The sequence below is a fragment of the Narcine bancroftii genome, chromosome 14, assembly GCF_036971445.1.
Source record: "Narcine bancroftii isolate sNarBan1 chromosome 14, sNarBan1.hap1, whole genome shotgun sequence".
NCBI lineage: Eukaryota > Metazoa > Chordata > Chondrichthyes > Torpediniformes > Narcinidae > Narcine > Narcine bancroftii.
In genome coordinates this window covers 7,820,450-7,841,751 of record NC_091482.1, presented here as the reverse complement: position 1 = coordinate 7,841,751, position 21,302 = coordinate 7,820,450, and the positions used below count along the sequence as shown (strand labels likewise).

At 46.2% G+C, this 21,302-nt stretch overlaps 1 protein-coding gene across 9 annotated transcripts in view; it reads left to right on the top strand.

The window, feature by feature from the left end:
* The window catches only part of LOC138749437 (neurofibromin), a 277,305-nt gene that overhangs the window by 200,416 nt on the left and 55,587 nt on the right, over window positions 1-21,302 (top strand). For all 9 annotated transcript variants that reach the window (XM_069910754.1, XM_069910751.1, XM_069910749.1 and 6 more), the window contains 5 exons: window positions 6,411-6,751; window positions 13,689-13,891; window positions 15,250-15,443; window positions 17,964-18,104; window positions 20,634-20,913. In XM_069910754.1, the coding sequence (XP_069766855.1) occupies window positions 6,411-6,751; window positions 13,689-13,891; window positions 15,250-15,443; window positions 17,964-18,104; window positions 20,634-20,913 (1,159 nt within the window). The remainder of the gene's footprint in view (window positions 1-6,410; window positions 6,752-13,688; window positions 13,892-15,249; window positions 15,444-17,963; window positions 18,105-20,633; window positions 20,914-21,302) is intronic.

Genomic DNA, 21,302 nt, shown 5'->3' with positions numbered 1-21,302 from the left:
CGGGCCCTGCCGAACGAAAACGTACCTCGCGGAAAGCAGTTCACCGGGAATGTGAGACGGGCGGGTACCATGCCTGGGCGGCGGTGGGGATTCGAAGGAGTCCAAGCATGCCCTGAGGTAAGTAGTTCGTGCGGCGACCACTGGGGCAACCTCTGGTTGACGAACTCACCAAGTAGTGGCAACGGTGCACCGTACACCATCTCAACTGATGACACCTGCAGATCTTGCTTGGGAGTGGAGCGGATGCCCAGCAGCACCCAAGCTAGTTCCTCTGTCCAGTCAGGACCGGTGAGGTGGGCCATGAGCGCCGACTTAAGGTGGCAGTGCAGACGTTCGATCAGTCCTTTGGCCTGTGGGTGGTAGGCTGTGATGCAGTGTAGCTGGATCCTCAACCTGTTGGCGAGTTGTGCCCAGAGCACAGATGTGAACTGGGCGCCCCAATCGCTGGTGAGGTGAGCCGGGACGCTGAACCGGGCGACCCAACAATGCAACAGTGCTCGGCAGCAGGAGTCGGTGGAGGCATCTGGCATCGGGATCACTTCGGGCTAGCAAGTGGTGCAGTCCACCACTGTAAACAGGCAACGGTTGCCCCAGGAAACTGGTAAGGGCCCGACGATGTCCATGTGAATGCGGCTGAACCGTTCCTGGACGTGTGCCTGCGCACCTTGGATGTCTGGCAATGGGTGCATATTCTGGTCCAACCCGCGATCTGCTTCCGCAGCCCATGCCATACGAAACGTTCTGCCACCATCCGGACCGTGGACCTGATGGACGGATGTGGAATGTCGTGGATGTGACGGAAGACCTGCCTGTTCCACTGCTGAGGGACCACTGGCCATGGGGTGCCCAAGGAGATATCGCACAGGATGGTGCCTTCGCCGCTCAGAGTCGGGAGGTCTCGGAACCGCAGACCGGTGATGGCAGTCTTGAAGCCCTCGTCTCCTCATCAGCTTCCTGGTCCCGGGCGAGCTGGTCAAAGTTGAGGCTGAGCGTCAGCGCGCAGATGGCCGGTCGTGAGAGTGCTTCGGCAACCACATTGCCCTTCCCCGCCTTGTGCCGAATGTCGAAGGAGAGGTGACGCTGCTGGTGGGCCGACCAGGGATCCTTTGCCATCACCAGCTCCTGGGTGAGGGGTTTTTGGTCGGTGAAAATTGTAAAAGTCCTCCCCTTCAAAAAAATAGCAGAAATGTCGCACTGCCAGGTACAAGGCCAGTAACGCGCAGTCGAAGGCACTATACTTGCATTCCGGCAGGCGGAGCAGGCGGCTGAAGAATGCCAGCGGCTTCCAATGTCCATTTACCTACTGCTCCAGGATGGCACCGACGGCTGTGGCAGAGGCATCGACAGAGTGTGCCATGTGCACGTCGGTGTGCATGTGGGTGAGCATGGCAGCCTTGGCGAGGGCATCCTTGGTGGCCTTGAATGTCGTGCAAGCTTCTGGGTTCCAAGTAAGCGTTTTGTGCTTGGCTGACTGCTATGAGGGCGAACAGCGGCTGCATGATGCGTGCCGCTCCCAGGATGAAGCAGTTGTAAAAGTTGACCATACCCGCGAACTCCTGCAGCCCCTTGAGGCTGTCCAGACGTGGGAACACCCTGATAGCGGTGACCTTCGCAGCGGCGGGCGTGGCTCCTTTGGCCGTGATGGTATGGCCCAGGAACTGCATGGACTCTTTCCTGAACTGGCACTTGGCCGGGTTGATGGTCAGGCTGAAGTTGGCCAGCTGGGAGAAAAGGGCACGTAGATGGGGCTTGTGTTGTGCCCGGTCCTTGCTGGCGACGAGAATGTCATCCAAATAAATAAAGACGAAATCCAAGTCCTTGCCCACAGATTCCATGAGGCACTGGAAGGTCTGAGCGGCGTTCTTGAGACTGAATGGCATGCACAGGAATTCGAACAAGCCAAAGGGGGTGAAGATTGCCATTTTGGGTATGTCCTCGGTGCACCAGGATCTGGTGATATCCGCGCACCAGGTTAACCTTGGAGAAGACCCTCGCACTGTGCAGGTTGGCCGTAAAGTCTTGGATGTGAGGGATGGGGGTAACGGTCAAGAACGGTTGCTTTGTTGATCCGTCGATAGTCTCCGCAGGGATGCCAGCCGCTGGAGGCTTTCGGGACCAGGTGGAGCGGCAAGGCCCACGGGCTGTTGGACCGCTGAATGATCCCCAGCTCCAATAGGTGTGAAAACTCCTCCTTCACTACCTGGAGCTTGTTAGGAGTGGGAGCCGGTGTGCCTTGACGTGAACCGACGGGCCCTGGGTGGGGATGTGCTGTAGGCAGCAGAGAACTGTGGCTTGAGGAGTGTCGGGAACTCGTCCTGGATCCGCTGGAACTCATCTCTGGGCATGCTGATTGTGGCCATCTGCGGTTGCTCTGAGCGGGAGGCTTCGAGACGAACAGCTTGGAAGGTACAGGCGTCTATCAGGTGCGTACCTCGAATGTCCACCAGAATCCCGTATGCGAGGAAGAAGTCTGCACCCAGGATGGCAGTTGGGAGGGACGAGACAGTGAACCTCCACGCGAAATTCTGTTGGCCGATCTGGAAGTGGACTGTCTTGTCTCCATACGTCCGGATTGCCGTTGCGTTGGCCGCACGGAGGGGAGGTCCACGAGGTCGGTTCCTGGATTCGTTGGCCTTGGCCGGAATGACGCTGATCTGGGCTCCAGTGACAACGAGAAACTGTCGGCCGCTGACTGAGTCCCCCAGGTAGAGAAGGCTGTGTCCTTGGCCAGCCGCCACAGCCATTAACAGCAGCCGGCCTGATCGTTTCCCTGGAACGAGCAGGGCTGACGACACTTCCGAGCCTTGGCTCCTCAGCGCCAGTGGTAGAAGCAGAGGCCCGGAGTGGATGCTGTGGCCTTGGTTATGCTCTTGGGGGCCCCTGCAGGGGCCGAGTGCTCTACCGCAGCGCTTGGGGCAGGCTTGGGGTGGTCGTGCCTGTGTCTCATGACCTGCTGGTCCATTGAGCCTTCTGAGAATCGTGCAAGCCATAGCTCTTGGGCCCTCTGGGCGACCTTCTTCAGGTCAGTGAAGCTCTCCTGGACCAGCAGCGGCCGGATGTCCCCGGGCATATGTTTGAGGAAGATGCGCTCGAAGAGTGGGCAGTTGGTGTGCTCACCCATGAGCGCGAGCATCTTGTCCATCAGCTCCATCGGGGACCTGACCCCAGGGCATCGAGGTGCAGCACCCGAGCGGCACGCTGGTGTCTGGATAGTCTGAGGGAACCGTTAAGCATTCGCTTGATGGTCTCATATTTGTCTTCAGCGGGTGGGTGCTGAACGAGGTGCAGCACACATCTGGCGGTGGCCTGGTCCAGGGCAGCGACCACATGTTAGAATTTGGTCATGTCAGACAAAATCTGGCTGAGATGAAACTGGGCCTCTGCATGGCCAAGCCAGGTCTCTGGCTCCTGAACCCAGAATTCAGGCAGTTTTACGGCTATAGCGCTGATCCCAGGCTCGCTCACGATGGGTTCAAAAATATTTGAACCAGTCGGGGTCACCAATTGTAGCAACGACTACACTGCTCCTGCAATAACACACACAACCAGACGGGTTGAACTCAGTGAGCAGACTAGTTTATTGCAGGCTGCTGGGCTGCACTTATTCTCCCAGTCCAGACCTGGCTGAGAACCTCGCTGAGAACCCCCCTCCCCCAATAGCGCCATTTTGGCTGGCTGCCCCGCCGTATGGCTTACAAGCGGGGCCAGTTCGTCTGCCTTGTGGTGAGCCGCCACAATACCATATTCAACGGCATAGAAGACCCACTTTTTTTCCCCCAAAAAATTGGCTCAAAAAATACTACCTGGGGTATATATGCGAAGTTGAAATTTAGCAAGTCACTGGCTACTCACCCAAATTCAAGAACCCTGCTGAGGTGCTGTGGCTGTCCAGGAAGTGGACCTACAGCTTTATGGCCCACCTTCCCTCGTGTGGCCTGTTCTTTCCAGAGCCGCCGCTCACTTCCCCCAGTGAGGAGGTTGACTACGGTAGCCCTCGCCAGCAATGCAACGACTATGTTTGTAGTACATGCTGATGGTACATGAATCACTTACTTTGAGGGGAGCCTGATCACCAAGGCCCAGCGCTTCCCTGAAACCAAGTGATCGATCACTTTCTCACTGCAATGGTGCACCATGCCCATTGCCCTGGTAACCGGCTTCTCTCCGCCCCTCCCTCGCGGGTCCCAGTGCAAGTCAATCCATTGGCGTTTGCATGGTGGGAGCTGCCTAAGCTTCAGTGGGGAGGAGGACATGTTGCTCATGTGTGAGGAGGCTGGCACCAGGCTACAAGCAAGCCTGGGTGCCTATCTGCCTCAGTCCAACACGGTGAAGAGCATCATACCCTAAAAATTATTCTTAATATTCCCTTTTGAAATGGGGGGGTGGGGGTGTTTGACTTGGTTCTTGTATGCTCATGGGTCTTATATGTCGTCAAATATGGTGTCTTGTACTTCGTGTTCCCATTTTCTGGGACTGATTTTATATCCAACCACCAGCTGTTTCATACTGATGTTTGTACTGTAGAAAGCTGAAAAGCTGAAAACTTGTTAAAAATGTAGGTGAAATCACTATTTTTCTCTCTCGACATTGGCATTTTGGTGACAAAAGTCACCAAAACTAACGTGCATATGTAAATTTCACATGATGAGCATTTTTAATGCCAGATGAAAAGGGAATGGGACTTAAGTTTTCCGGATTGAGTAAGGGCATCAAACTGGATCATGAGTTCGGGTCATAGTGTGGGGATAGATGCCATTGGACCATCAAGTAGAAATCGAGCGATTGAAATACCTTTTATCCCACTCTGTGACCTGAATTCAAGATCAACACCCTGGTGCTACAAGATCCCTTATTCCTCGATAGGTTTCCTTCCATAGTGTTTGTCCAGGAAAATTGGGCGAGGCCTTGACCGTTTCTACCCATTGATGCTGCCTGACCTGCTCGGTTCTTCCAACAGCTCACTATTTGCATGAGGCATTTTCATGTCCTCGCCTGAACACTTGGGTCAAAATCCTCTTTGTAATAGATTGAAGTCATGCAGCGTCCACTTCATAATAGGTTTTGGATCCTGGTTGTTTGTGTAAAAAAAAACATTCAATATCTTCTGCTGAAATCTGGGCAAGCCATTAAGAAAGTAATCGGCAGAAGGCTGTGTGCTGCTGTGCCAGGAAATTGCATGCAGCAAACATAGCCACTGCGTCTGTTGCTATGGTGAAATCTCTGGGCCAGGAAGACCAGTGAGGAAAACGTGTGCAGAGAGAGAAAGAGAAAACCACTTTTATTGCATACAAAAATGGATGAAAGTGATCACAAGATCCAGGTAGAGCAGCCACCACTAGTTCCCAGCAATGGCTTGCACTACTAGATGCTGCTTTGTATCCCTCTGCTCTGAGCAGCTGCACTCGTCACGTAATCTCCTTCTCCTCACCGTGCTATTGGCTGATTCATTGTTGCTGGACTCTCGTTGGGGGCCAGGGGCTCGGCCAGAGATTCTGGTACAATAACAGCACCATGATTGCTCTAAAGATCACTTTTAGCACTGATTCTGATGGCATTGTTATTCCTGGGGCATGTTCTGTGTGCTCAGCAAGCTACCAGTGTACAGGACTTTAAAAAATCTGCTGGAGCAACTCACCAGGTCATTCGAGCAGCATCAGTAGAAAGAAAAAAGATGGACAACGTCTCGGGTCTGAACCCATTATCGAGACTTGACGCTGACTTCTCTCTCTCTCCTTTCTCAATATTCTTGCATCTGCATTCTCTCTTGTGCAACCAGTATACAGAGGTGAAAATGAAAATCAATGCTGTCTGCGAGACCTGCCGAGTTCCTCCAGCATTTCTGTGGATTTTTTTCTATCGTGCAGCCCCTTCCGGCCCGTGAGTCTGTGCTCCCTTGGAACACCAATTATAACCTACAAACCCTGCATATTTTGAAAGGTGGGAGGAAACCGGAGCACTTGAAGGAAACCCTCGCCACATGGGGAGAACGTATAAACTCCTTACAGATGGCGCTGGATTCGAACCCATGTCGCTGGTTTTGTAATAGCAATATACTACCAGTGTACAGGATTTGGTTCACAAATGTCCTTCAGGGAGAAAAACTGTTTACCAATCTGTCCAATATGTGACTTCAGCCTCACAAGTGGTTGTCGCTCCATTCAGGAGCCATTAGGGATGGGTAGTAAATGCTGTCCACATCTGTAAATATGGTTACATTAGAAGCAAATTAGTTGGTTTTTTACAGCTGTGAGCTTTGAATGACTCCCTGTTTCCAAGTTATTTTTTCTTATGATGGAAGTGGTCTTTCTTTAATAACTTGAAACACTATTGAAAAGCCAAGTGTTGATAATATTCTACTCCCAATGTTTGTGGTCCTGAATTTTAGCTCCATCTTTTCCTTCATTAATTAGGTGGGATCCACTGCGGTTCAGGTGACGTCAGCAGAGCGGACTCGGGTGCTTGGGCAGTCGGTGTTTCTGAATGACATTTACTATGCTTCAGAGATTGAGGAAATCTGCATGGTCGACGAGAGCCAATTTACGTTGACAATCGCCAATCAAGGTACACCTTTAACATTCATGCACCAAGAATGTGAGGCGATAGTGCAATCCATTTTCCACATAAGGACACGTTGGGAATTGTCACAGCCAGACTCCATCCCGCAACACACAAAAATAAGACCAAAGGATGTTCCAGGAACATTGCTAAACATAGCACTTCTGAATCTTGGAAGCTCAGATCCAAGCTTACGGTAAGCCATTTTTGAATTCTCTGATTTCACTGGACAACAATTTTTTTTTCCCAAAAGCTTTGCTTCCTGAAAGAAATTGGAGATTATGATAGACAACTTCAAGCTGAAAACAAATATAATTTCGGATTTGCTGTACCACATAGGAATTTGGAGAAACATCAAATTACCTTTTATTGAATTTAGCATGTTTAACTGCATAAGAACGCTGGCACATTGCATTAGTTCAACTGACCTAAAAATGTTTTGCCGCTGATTTTCATTTGTACTCAGCATCTGATGCCTCTTGTGTCACTGTCCTAACAATAGTCCTAACAATTGATGGATTCCAGTTTCCCTGATATCATTTTTCCATGGTCGCAATGTCCTAGTGAAACCTTTCACCGTATTCGTCACTTACTGTGCCAAGATCAGCTGGGAAGACGTCCAAGTGTAAATGCAGAAAATTAATTTTCAACGATGTGTGGCATGTCATGGTTTTGTATGCATGAAGCATTTTAAAAATATGACAGGAAATCATAAAAATAGATAAAATCGAAAAAGCAGTGTGTGATAGGAAGATGTTAAGGTGATTTTCGTGAACAGCAGCCCAAAATTCATAAAATACACCCATAAGTGCTCAGGGAGCAAAATCTTCATTTTCTAATGTTTATAAATACCAAGTTTTGCCTTTTTACATTGAAAAATCAAGTGCACATGCCAGTGAGTTCTGGTGAGGAGGCAGAGCTGGAAATTTTTCAGGAACTTGGTGCAGAAGTCCCTTCAGCTACTGACCTTCATCTGACTGACAGAAGAGTCAGTTCTTTTTCTGCTCCATTGTCAGATAATATAAATCCATTGGACAGATCCCACTGGTGGATGTTTGCCTGAGGCTAAGGCCAGTCCAGGCAACACAAAAAGGAAGAGATGGGACGCTGGCTTTTTGGAGGAGAAAAATACAATGTTTGACATCGTACATCTTTCCTAACTCATTTTGTATAATTGTGACAAGTGCCAAATTGTCTCACCCAATTGGATACCAGACGAGTTAAACAAGAAAGCCTGCAGAGGCTGTGATTGTAGTTTACACAGAGATGCTGTGGAAATTCACCAAATCCAGCAACGTTCATTATGTAGCAGAGATAATGATATATATCCAATGTTTCAAGCCTGAGTACTTCATCAAGATATGAGCAAAATGCACATGGCCACCCAAATAAAATGGTGGGGGGGGGGCAAGGGGAGGAGCACAGGTAAGAGGTAGTAGGTGGATAAGGGATGGAGGGCATAAGAGAAAAAGGGTAGGATGTGATGGTCACCTGCAAAGGGAGGGACAACACCTAATGGTCCGTCTGGGTACTTTCCAACTGGATGGCATTAATATTGACCTCCACTTTCCATTAGTCCCCTCTGCTCTCTCCCTCTTTTTCCAGTCCCTCTACCTCCTTTCTTCCAGCTCTCCACGCCCTTCTCCATTCAGAGAGCTATCCCCTCCCCTTATCACTTTCTAGCTTTTTACTCTTGTGCCCTCCCACCCATATCCACCTTTGAACTCTTGCCCTATGGACCTGTGCCCCTTCCTCTGCCCCTCCCCTCACCATTGCATTCAGGTATCTGCATGCTCTTGCTCCTACATTGATGAAGGGCTCAGGCCTGAAACATTGCTTACGCATCTTTGCTACATAAAAACACTGCTTAACTTGCTGGGCTTCTCCAATGCTTTTGTGTAACCTAGATGCTACATCGTGAATCTTGCAGTAAGAAGTTGGTAACTTGATTCAGCATGTGTACATGTTCTTAACTGTGAAACCTCCGTCGAGTTTCAAGACCAATAAATGCAGAGTTTAAAAGAGCACAAGTATGGTGGTTGTTAATGGACTTCTTCTAATCCTGAGACAGTCGTTCCTATTCCACCATCGTCATTAGGGAGCTAAAGATGAATTGAAATGATTAACATGCACTGAGATACAGTAAAAAGCTTCATTTTGTGTTCTATCCAGCCAACTAAACTTATACAACAGCTTTGTGCCTTAATAACAAGTAATAAATAATTAGAACAATAATGTAGGGAAGGAGTGTTATCGTAAGTCAAATAGTGCAGGGTGTTGAGAAAAGTCCAACAAAAAGTGAATGAGGTACAGAGTTTGATAACAGCAGAAAAGAAACTGCCCTTGAATCTGGAGGCTCGCGTTTTTAGGTGTATCTTCTTCCTGGCAGAAGTGGGGAAAAGGGAGTGGGATGGAATGTGCCTTTTATTATGTTAGCAGCTTTCCCAAGACATCAGCTGTGGAGAGTCAGTGTGGGAGAGGTTAGTTTGCATGAACTGCACTCAAAACTCAGTAAGGTCTTGGGCAGAACACTTCCCTCAACTCAGCTGAAGAAGCAAATCTGCAAGTTTTTTTTTAAAAAAGCACGTGATAGTAATAATGTTTATATTAGAGGGATGAAATTAAAGCTCACCTGCTAATAATGTGATGCCACATTAAAAATAGCCCAGCAAATAATGCAAACAGGTCCTGGCAGGAAATGGATAATGAATGGACAGAAGATAGACAATTGGCGATTTCTTCTGTCTGAACAATAAAATCAAAGTAAGAAAACACAGGTTAGATTTCAGTGCAGTTGGGACAGGAACCCCCAAAGATGATTGGAAATGACAAAAAAGGGAAAAGCTGTGTGAATTTTTGTGTTTTTCTGTGATGTCATCTCTAATTCCAGCCAGGAAATGGCCCTCTTTCCTGTTAAGCTCGAAGTAGAAGAGAAAGGAATGCACAGTTCATGTGAAATATTGCAAGGGAATGAGATGCTGCATTTGGGAAAGGAGAAAGAAGCGTGCAATGTGTATCAGTTGGGTTGTTGGGTACGGAGGTAAAAGTCGGTCTTTCTGAAGAACTGGCAACGACTTTTGTCTGGCTTCTACCTTTCATTGTGCTACACAGTGCAGGAGCAGACCCTTTGGCCCAACTCGTCCATACTGATGAAGCTCGTCTGGCAGCTCATTCTACATTCCCAACTCCCTTATGTTCAAAACATATCCTTAAAAGATTGGAGTAAATTTCAGAAAGTTTGTAAGTTTCTCTGCAATGGAAGTGTAAATTGATTGGATAACTTCAATTGTAACAAGCCAATTTTGTACTGGTGGAACTGCATGTTATTTTCTTTATTCAAGGCTGCTCTTTTGCACCTCTCAAATCTATAATTTCTATTTCATATGCATGTATAAAAGTGTATTTTTGACAATTAGTTTATTAACTGAAGTTACACGTCAGTTGAATTTGAATCAACCAGCTCTTACATATTCATTAGCAGTTATCATTCCCAATCTCAAAACAGCAAATGCAAAGACTTGAACTCGGGTTCTTTTGAGCCTGACTTTTATGAGTATTAAATTAAGGACATCCACTTAGAAGAGAGATGTGGAGAAATTTTTTTAGCCAGAAGGTGGTAAATCTGTGGAATTTGTTGTGGAGACCATGTCATTGATTCCCAACAGTGCAAAGTATTCTTAAATCAACTATCCATCTGATTGCATGTCATTTAATCTGCATGTTTAAATACAGATAATTGCAGCTGATTCGGTGGTTATGGTTTGTTGGCTTTCAACAGTGTAAACTATATTGACCACAGAAACAATGATTTCAAGAGGTAGTGGAAATCATGAGTCCACTGTATTTCTTCAAGGTTTATTGTTCCTTTTATTGTTAGCGCGGAATGCCACACTGACCACCGGCTGGTTCGCTGCAAGCTCAACCTTCACTTCAAGCCAAAGCCCAGGAACAATAAAGCCCCCAGAAAGAGGTTCAATGTTGGAAACCTGCAGTCAGACGAAGCGAGAGGAAACTTCCAGGCAAACCTCAAAGCAAAGCTCGACGTTGCAACCCGCCTCACGGACCCGTCCCCTGAAACCCTCTGGGATCAGTTGAAGACTACCATACTGCAATCCACTGAAGAGGTACTGGGCTTCTCCTCCAGGAAAAACAAGGACTGGTTTGACGAAAACAGCCAGGAAATCCAGGAGCTGCTGGCAAAGAAGCGAGCTGCCCACCAGGCTCACCTTACAAAGCCGTCCTGTCCAGAGAAGAAACAAGCCTTCCGTCGCGCATGCAGCCATCTTCAGCGCAAACTCCGGGAGATCCAAAATGAGTGGTGGACTAGCCTCACCAAACGAACACAGCTCAGCGCGGACATTGGCGACTTCAGGGGTTTCTACGAGGCTCTAAAGGCTGTGTACGGCCCCTCACCCCAAGTCCAAAGCCCGCTGCGCAGCTCAGACGGCAAAGTCCTCCTCAGCGACAAGATCTCCATCCTCAACCGATGGTCAGAACACTTCCAATCTCTTTTCAGTGCCAACCGCTCAGTCCAAGATTCCGCCCTGCTCCAGCTCCCTCAACAGCCCCTAAGGCTAGAGCTGGATGAGGTTCCCACCCTGGATGAGACATATAAGGCAATCGAACAACTGAAAAGTGGCAAAGCAGCAGGTATGGATGGAATCCCCCCAGAAGTCTGGAAGGCTGGCGGCAAAACTCTGCATGCCAAACTGCATGAGTTTTTCAGGCTTTGTTGGGACCAAGGTAAACTGCCTCAGGATCTTCGTGATGCCACCATCATCACCCTGTACAAAAACAAAGGCGAGAAATCAGACTGCTCAAACTACAGGGGAATCACGTTGCTCTCCATTGCAGGCAAAATCTTCGCTAGGATTCTACTAAATAGAATAATACCTAGTGTCGCCGAGAATATTCTCCCAGAATCACAGTGCGGCTTTCGCGCAAACAGAGGAACCACTGACATGGTCTTTGCCCTCAGACAGCTCCAAGAAAAGTGCAGAGAACAAAACAAAGGACTCTACATCACCTTTGTTGACCTCACCAAAGCCTTCGACACCGTGAGCAGGAAAGGGCTTTGGCAAATACTAGAGCGCATCGGATGTCCCCCAAAGTTCCTCAACATGATTATCCAACTGCACGAAAACCAACAAGGTCGGGTCAGATACAGCAATGAGCTCTTTGAACCCTTCTCCATTAACAATGGCGTGAAGCAAGGCTGTGTTCTCGCACCAACCCTCTTTTCAATCTTCTTCAGCATGATGCTGAACCAAGCCATGAAAGACCCCAACAATGAAGACGCTGTTTACATCCGGTACCGCACGGATGGCAGTCTCTTCAATCTGAGGCGCCTGCAAGCTCACACCAAGACACAAGAGAAACTTGTCCGTGAACTACTCTTTGCAGATGATGCCGCTTTAGTTGCCCATTCAGAGCCAGCTCTTCAGCGCTTGACGTCCTGCTTTGCGGAAACTGCCAAAATGTTTGGCCTGGAAGTCAGCCTGAAGAAAACTGAGGTCCTCCATCAGCCAGCTCCCCACCATGACTACCAGCCCCCCCACATCTCCATCGGGCACACAAAACTCAAAACGGTCAACCAGTTTACCTATCTCGGCTGCACCATTTCATCAGATGCAAGGATCGACAATGAGATAGACAACAGACTCGCCAAGGCAAATAGCGCCTTTGGAAGACTACACAAAAGAGTCTGGAAAAACAACCAACTGATAAACCTCACAAAGATAAGCGTATACAGAGCCGTTGTCATACCCACACTCCTGTTCGGCTCCGAATCATGGGTCCTCTACCGGCACCACCTACGGCTCCTAGAACGCTTCCACCAGCGTTGTCTCCGCTCCATCTTCAACATCCATTGGAGCGCTTTCATCCCTAACGTCGAAGTACTCGAGATGGCAGAGGTCGACAGCATCGAGTCCACGCTGCTGAAGATCCAGCTGCGCTGGATGGGTCACGTCTCCAGAATGGAGGACCATCGCCTTCCCAAGATCGTGTTATATGGCGAGCTCTCCACTGGCCACCGTGACAGAGGTGCACCAAAGAAAAGGTACAAGGACTGCCTAAAGAAATCTCTTGGTGCCTGCCACATTGACCACCGCCAGTGGGCTGATAACGCCTCAAACCGTGCATCTTGGCGCCTCACAGTTTGGCGGGCAGCAACCTCCTTTGAAGAAGACCGCAGAGCCCACCTCACTGACAAAAGGCAAAGGAGGAAAAACCCAACACCCAACCCCAACCAACCAATTTTCCCTTGCAACCGCTGCAATCGTGTCTGCCTGTCCCGCATCGGACTCGTCAGCCACAAACGGTCAACCAGTTTATGGCTGACGTGGACTTTTTACCCCCTCCATAAATCTTCGTCCGCGAAGCCAAGCCAAAGAAGAAAAAGAATAATACATTCAAATGTAACACACATGACATTATGTTTTGTTTGCCGTAAGAGTCACCATGAGCCCAGCGCCCTCACAATAGGAGAAAGAGAAGCAAAAGTTGGTCCCTTCAGAGCCACTGAGTGTCCCTGGATTTGCCTCTGTCTCCTTCTGCAGCTGCACAGGCTCCTGTTTGATTTATTGACAACATCCAAGCCTTTGACACAATCAGGAAGTATTTAGCGCCTGAGACCCTCTTGACTATAGTTTGTGGGATGGGAGCTAAGTAATGTAGCCACGTAGCATAATTGTTGGTCATAGTTTGTCAAGACTCCATAAAGAGAGGAAGAGTTGAGAAGGAGGAAGTGGAGCTCATGTTGTTCCGGGATATACATTTTTCAAGTAAAGATTATTCTGTGTGCTTGATTTGGAGTGAACAGAATCTAGGCTAGTTTGGTAGATGTAAAATTACCTTATTTATATTTGTGAGTTGGTACATGAAAGTATGTTTTGATACTTACAGAGGTGATCCCATCATCGTAATTTTAGATGAGAATACAGCACCAACATCTTTAACTCTTATAACCTACCATTCTAAATGGTGTAGATTTGTTGTTTCCAGTAGGTATAGAATGAATATTCTCAAATGAGGATAAAAATGGCGACAATGAATGTTGAACTCATGTACACAAGCAATATTTTCTTTTGGCCCAGTTTTAATTTCACATTAATGTTTCTGGTTTTCCTTAGATCTGCTGCCTATAATCTCCTGTGTGCCTTAACATGCACCTTCAATCTGAAAATTGAGGGTCAGTTGCTGGAGACGTCTGGACTCTGCATACCTGCAAACAACACGCTATTTATTGTCTCCATCAGTAAAACATTGGCAGCAAATGAACCCCACCTGACACTGGAGTTCCTTGAAGAGTGCATCTCAGGCTTCAGTAAATCCAGTAGGTCTGCTTTTGCTTTGGAGACTTAACTCCCTTTTAGTGGATTATATTGGGCTTCTACCTGAAGGCCAGACTGGTACAACTTTATTTGCTTGCAATACCCCTTCATTTTTTAAAAAATATATTGTTTCCCTATGGTGTGTTCAGAATAGGTTTGACGGGTACACAGACAATCAAGGCTGGACGTGTGTTATCAACAAACAGCAGTCTTTATTTACGCACAGGGAAATTCACCAAAGGGCACACGTTCACACAGACTTGCCCGGAATAATACACAAATAACTACACATCAGGTGCAAATAAATCACTGCTAATTATTCTCAACTCCTGATTGGGAATGCAAGGGTTAAACACACAATGCCCCTCCACCCACAGGCACAGCACACTAATGAACAGTAGATTAATTGCAACTAACAAGTATATCAAACTAATCTGGTTTCCAGCATCAACCACTGCTTGAGATCTGGGACGGGCTCTCTGGTGCCTGCCCTTGGCTGGCAGCCTGGACTTCAGTGATGGTCTTGAGGCAGCAGCAAAAGAACAGAGAGAGCAAGACTCCACCTGCTAGGCTTTTTCAATGCAGGGCACATTCACGTGACCTGCGAGGACCAATCGCACATCAGCCCCACCTGCGGGCCGATCTAACCATTGATTGGCACCTGAGGGAACCAATCACATCATTTGCAAGGGGCAATCCACATCCGCCTCACATGGGCAGCTCTAACCCTTGATTGGCAGGTGAGGTGACTTCTGACTGTGTTCCACCCAAAGAGGCCACATGACCCTCTACAATCTACATTCTGACCAGGTTTCAGGCAGAGATGTCACGTGACTCACGCCACACCCTGTGCTTTTGGAAATATGAGGATGACCCATTCTGAATGTGTTACCAACCTGCCTGTCAGGTTTATTGTCATCTGATTGCACAAGTTCAACCCAAACAAACAACGTTCTCCTGTCCTAACAAACAATGTTCTCCAGTCCTCAGTGCAAAACACGCAGACATATAACCAGACATAATACATACAGGCAAACAATACATCTGCAGGGCAAGTATTCACATATACAAATTAATATTATTCTGCAATAAATATTGTTTCATAAGCCGCCGTTTTCATTTATCCGATTATATCCTTCAGTCTGTAAAAATATTGAGCAAAATTGGGATCTGAAGACAAGGTTTCCACATAGGAACTATAACTCAAGAGAATTGTACGCATGTGAGTCAACAAGATAACAAGCTGCAGAAACAGAATCCTCTGCTACTGAAGGCAGAATGGGGTGTCGTCCTTCGCATTAAAGATGCTCATGATCGTGATGTCAAGCTCTCCAAGTTGAACAGGCTCTTCCCATTACAGGTATCGAACTGAAGCATCTTTGCCTGGAGTACATGACGCCCTGGCTGTTGAACTTGGTTCGCTTCTGCAAGCACAATGACGATGGCAAACGTCAGCGAGTTACTGCCATCCTGGATAAGTTGATCACGATGACAATTAATGAGAAGCAAATGTACCCTTCTATCCAGGCAAAAATCTGGGGTAGCCTTGGCCAGGTATGACTGATTTTTTTGGAAAAGCCACTAAGTTCACCCATTAGCTCTGATCTTGACTACTTTGGAATAAATAGTGAAAATCACCACTCAATCAATAACATTGCAGGCCCCCCATCTCTCAGGAACATGTATAGCTTCCCACCTCTCCTCACTGCACACCCAATCTGGGGTTATGTGGCAACGCATTTTGGTTGCCCAGAGCCTCAAGGCCATGATCTTCTGCTATCAACTTCACAGGATTATAGAACATAGAAAGTCGATGCAGGAGGAAGACATTCAGCTCTGTTCATTGCATCATCATTCAATGCAATCAGTACTTTATTCCTGCTTCCCTGATGCTCTCAGCTATAAGGGACGTATCCCTTTTGAATATTATCCAATGAATTGGCTTCATCAACTTCCTGTGGCCATGAGTTCCACAAGTGATCATCAGTTTTGTGTCACACTCCCATACTCCCATACCTCTCCATGGCTTTGTGTACGGTCCCACCAAGACTGCCCGTAAATTGGAGGAGCAACACCTGATTTTTCAGTCTGGGCACTGTCTTGCCAGATGGCATTAACATAAACTTTTTGGGATTCTGCTAATCTGCTCTCCTCTCCTCCCAACTCCCCTCCCTCCCTCTCTATTTACCCAACCATCCCTCCTCCCCTTACTTGCTGCTGTGCCCTCCCTTCTCCTACCTTTGGATCCATGCCTCCTCCCCCTACTCTTTTATTCAGACGCCTGCTGCCATTTTCTCAAGCCCAAAATGTCAGTTCTGTATTTTTACCTTTGCATTGTGTTTTTATCTCAGCATTGTGTTTTTTACAGTCTTTCTTCACATGTTCTGCCATCTCAGGAGTCAGTCTGATGAACCTCCACTATACTCAATAACAAAAATCTCCTTCTTTGGATTCGGAGACTAAAATTGTACAAAAGTCTCAAGGTGTGGCCTCCTCAAGGCTCCCATACAACTGGTCACTATACTTTGCCAAAAAGATATCAATTGTTTATTTCCATTCTCTGCTCCTGCCTGCCGACTAGCTTTCTACCCTCATCAGTATTGCATGGTGGAAGGCCATTCGGTACATCATTTCTATGCCAAAAGAAAATGGAATTTGGATTGATCCCTCAGGTTAACATGATCAAACATACTCTCATTCTTATCCCTGCAAGTTATAGCTCTTTAAATGCTCACCCAGATATCCATTGAGAGTTTCTGACAGCATTCTCTTCCAGGCTGTCAATTCTCAATTCCCACCACTCCTTGGATGAATTTTTTTTTCCTCAAATCCCCTCTACCCTTCTGCCAATTAACTCTGCTCCCTGTTATTGGCCTTTCAGTGAAGAAAAATGCTCGTTTCAGTTCATCCATTCTAATCAGCTGACCGTGATTAAGTGCATTTATTTGGTGTGAAGGCGCACCAAAGTGCTGAGATAGTTGCTTGTGGTGGAGACAACCCAGGGTTTTCAGCTCTTTACAGCCTAGGGTCTGTTGGAAAATTCAGGCATCTAGCGAGATTGGAAAAGAGAGGTAAGGAATGAGGAAAATCATTGGATACCAGATTTTATTACAAAGGTAAAATTACATTGATAATCCAGAAAAAATATTGGTAGTCCTTTTGGTAATATATTGTGATCAGGCAATTCTCAGATTAAAATTTGATTATGTTAATATGATGAATTTTTCCCCCAGGATTGTTTTAATGGAATAGAAATCCATAGAAAGTTGCAAAAGTTTCAATTGAAAGTGAACAATCCACCAGCTGATGAGTCTTGATCATGTTGCACAATTAATTGCTATCTCTGGATTTAATTATGCATAAAATTTTCCAGTTCGTGCCATATTAAAGCCCTTTTATATTGGATAGTTCAGTAGGATAAAACAAAGGAACATAACCAACTTTGATTTTTAATATTTGGAGGGAGAAAATTACCCTTTATTCTTGTGAGATTTGTTTTCAAGCTTTCGAAAAATTGTGGCTTTTCATTTTCAATGAAAATAGACAAAATTATATATTGTTGAATCCATCAAGACTACCAGCTGCCTCTGTTCTTTTGAACTTGCTTGTACTCTCCTTTACAAGTGCAAGGCAGATTAAATCAGAAAAAAATGAATTGAAGCAATGGTAGGGCATTGAGGAGTGAGGTAGAACATAGGAGTCTAGGAATACAAATGTTTACTGTAATTCCCTGAAAGTGGCTCCATAAAGGACTCCATAATAAAATTAATCCATGTCCTCTTTTTTTTTTAAGCTGTTATTTCAACTGTGCAAAACCCAACATTGTATTGAAGATGGTTGAAACTGATTGCCACATTCCAACTTTGCATTGCAGGTTGATATTTGGAATTCGAAAAACTAAATGTTCCAGAGCCAGATTTAGAAAGAGAGTTAAATTCTTTCTGGAGTGTAGTCGTGTTTGTTAAAATTCATTTTGAGGCATTAATCCTATTGATACCTGTCTCCAGTTTGACCTAATTTTCTTTTTTTTGATTTGATAGATTTACTTGCCTTTTCCCTTGTTTTTTTCCGCAGATCACAGACCTGCTTGATGTTGTTCTCGATAGCTTCATAAAGACAAGTGCTACAGGTGGCTTGGGCTCCATCAAAGCAGAGGTCATGGCTGATACTGCGGTCGCCCTTGCATCAGGAAATGTGAAACTTGTTTCAAGCAAGGTATTGAGCAATTTCTTCGCATTTCCTTTTAGTAATTTTTGCTGGCAATGAGTGATGCCCAAAGTAAATTTCACACCCCACTCCCTCGCTGATGTCTGGCCGTGGCCTCGTGTATAGCCAAAACGAGGCCACTTGCAAATCGGAGGATTGACACCCAATATTAATGTCTGAGCACCCCCCCCCCCCCCCCCCCCCAGCCAGATGGCATTAACATCAACTTCTCTGGTTTCCATTAGGCTCAATGTCTCTTTCCCAGTCCATTGTTCTCCTTTCCTCCAGCTTCCCTCTCCATTGGAGAGCTATCCCCTCACTTCTCGGCTTTTTTCCCCATCTGCCCTCCCACCCTGTGGGCCTGGGCTCCTCCCCTTGACCCCCCCCCCATCCCCCCACCATTTTATTTAGGAACCTGCCTGCATTTTGCTAATTCCTTGATGAAGGGCTCATGGCTAAAACGATGGTTACATCATTTCGCTATGTAAACAATGCTGCTTGACCTACATCACTTTTGTGTATTGAACCAATGTAAATCGTCTCATGAAGAAAAATGCAAACTGCTAGAGAAACTCAGCAGGTCATGCAGTATCTGTGTTGGGCCAACTTGAGTTGTGTTCTGTGGAGGAAATATTTGAAAGGTATTGATGGGTGCACAGTCAGAATCTTTTTCCCCACAATAAGAAACCTCAAATATCAGAGGAGAGTCATTGAAGATGAGAAGGGGAAGGCAGAGGTCACTGGTTTGACTCCTAGTCTCCATTGGCTGACCAGGTTAGTGAAGCATTTGGAGTGCAGGCCTCATTGGACTCGAGGGCAATTGAGTCTGGCTTTATTTTTGTATTGATCTCAAGAACCTGGCTGGAAAATGAGCACAGATATATGCTCGCTTCCTTTTCTGTTTCTCATCTGAGATGTGGTGCCTGAGGTCATGGTTGATAAATGGAAGTCCTCCATCAACCAGAGAATTCAGTCTCGATGAAGGGCTCGGACTCAAACTATTGGCTATTCTTTTTCTCCCATTGATGCTGCTTGACTCCCTCCAACAGGTTGTGTTTTCAGAATCAGAATTTATGTCACGATCTTTATTGTCAATTTGGAAATCTAATAGCAGAGGGGATGAAGCTGGCCTTGTGTCGCTGGATGTTCTAGGTTTCAGCATTTAAGGTCTCTTGTGCCTCAGTGTTGCAAGAAAAGCCATTGGGAAAGCTTCAATGCTCAGAACAAACTTTTTAAAGATCAACTCCTACATAATTTTTGCTAAAGTTTCATCTCCTCATCATACTTGATGATAGTGGTGCCTTTTAGTGTTTTACTTCTGTCACTTCCTCCCCTCACTTGGCTTGTGTATTTTTGCAGATAGAATTTATTGGAAGGATGAACCAAGATAGGACATGCACATAAATGGTAGGGCATTGAGGAGTGCGGTAGAACAGAGGAGTCCAGGAATACGAATCTATACTGAAATTCCCTGAAAGTGGCTTCACAGATAGGTAGGGTTGTAAAGAGAGCTTTTTGGCACATCGATCTTCGTAAATCAAAATATTGAGTATAGGAGTTGGGATATTATGGTAAAGCTGTGTAAGACATCAGTGAGGCTATATTTGGACTATTGTGTGCAGTTTTGGTCACCTAACTACAGGAAATAAATCAATAAGGCAGAAGGAGTGCAGAGAAGATATACAAGGTCGTTGCTTGGACTTGAGGAACTGAGTTATAGGAAAAAGTTGATTGAGGTACACAAAATTAAAATCCAACTAGGTTTTCTTCATTGAGGTTAGGTGAGATACAAACCAGAGGGCAAAAGGAGAGAAGTTTTAGGGGAACATTTGGTGGGGGGGGATTTCTTCACACAGAGAGTGATGCGAGTGTGTAACAAACTGCCAATTGAAGTAATGAAGGTGGGCTCAAAATTGGACAGGTACATGGATGGGAGGGGTATGAAAGGATATGGACTGGGTGCAGGTCAGTGGGATTGGGCAGAATAATACTTCGGCACAGACTAGAAGGGGCGAAAAGGCCTCTCTCTATGCTGTCATGTTCTCTCCTGAGAATTTATGTCTTGTGATGACAAAAGCACTGAAGCTAAGTGAGAAGATGAAGTTGCAGGTTTGGCATGAGAATTATGAAGTAATTGCTTATTTTTTTAAGTTTGTTATAAATGTTGAAGCTTTTCCAATGGTATTTCCAGCATCACTGAGCTGCCTAATGATGGCCACCATCTTCGCCAAGGCATTCCCTATTGCTCATACCTTGACAAAAGGCTCAAGCTCAATGTTGGTTTTGTATCTTTACCTTAAACCATAAGACATTGGAGCAGATTTCAGATTTATGGTCAGAGTACATGCATGACATCACATACAACCCTGAGATTCTTTCTTCTGAGGGCAAGGCAGAATTGGTCGTGCCAAAAAAAACTGTGTGCGACATATGCATGAAATAGGCTATTGAGCCCACTGAGCATGCTCCACCACATTTATTGCAAAAATGTCCACTTGTGCAGCACGTGACCCTTGCCTTGTTGTTCCTCCCTTGCAGGTGATTGGAAGAATGTGCAAAATAATCGACAAAACCTGCCTGTCTCCAACCCCGACTCTCGAACAGCACCTGATGTGGGACGATATTGCCATCCTCGCCCGATACATGCTGATGTTGTCTTTCAACAATTCACTGGACGTGGCGGCGCATCTCCCTTACCTCTTCCACGTGGTGACTCTGCTGGTGGCCACGGGCCCTCTGTCCCTTCGGGCTTCCACCCACGGTTTAGTCATCAACATTATTCATTCACTCTGCACTTGTTCTCAACTTAATTTCAGTGGTAAGCTCCAGAGATTTGACCTTTTGTCTAAACGAGTGAAAATGTGAAAAAACTTTTTATTTCTACTTTTCCATTTTTAATGAATTTTTTGCCAGACTTGGTTTCACTCTTCTCTGTGTGTGATTTTTTTTTTAAAAACCGTATGTTACTTCAATTCAGAAAGTTTTGACATCAGTGTCTCACGTTGGAGGGAGATTTTATTTGGCTTCTGAATCTTGGCAACGCCCTTGCTTGGTCTTTCTTTTGCCTCATAAAATGCCTGTCTTGAATATATGAGTTTGAATGTTGATTAGGGCTAATAGTGTGTTTATCATTGCTCCTCAGAGAATTCAGCAAGACCCTGTGTGAAATGCTCTTTGCTTCAAGCTTCCCCGATGATCACCCTCCAT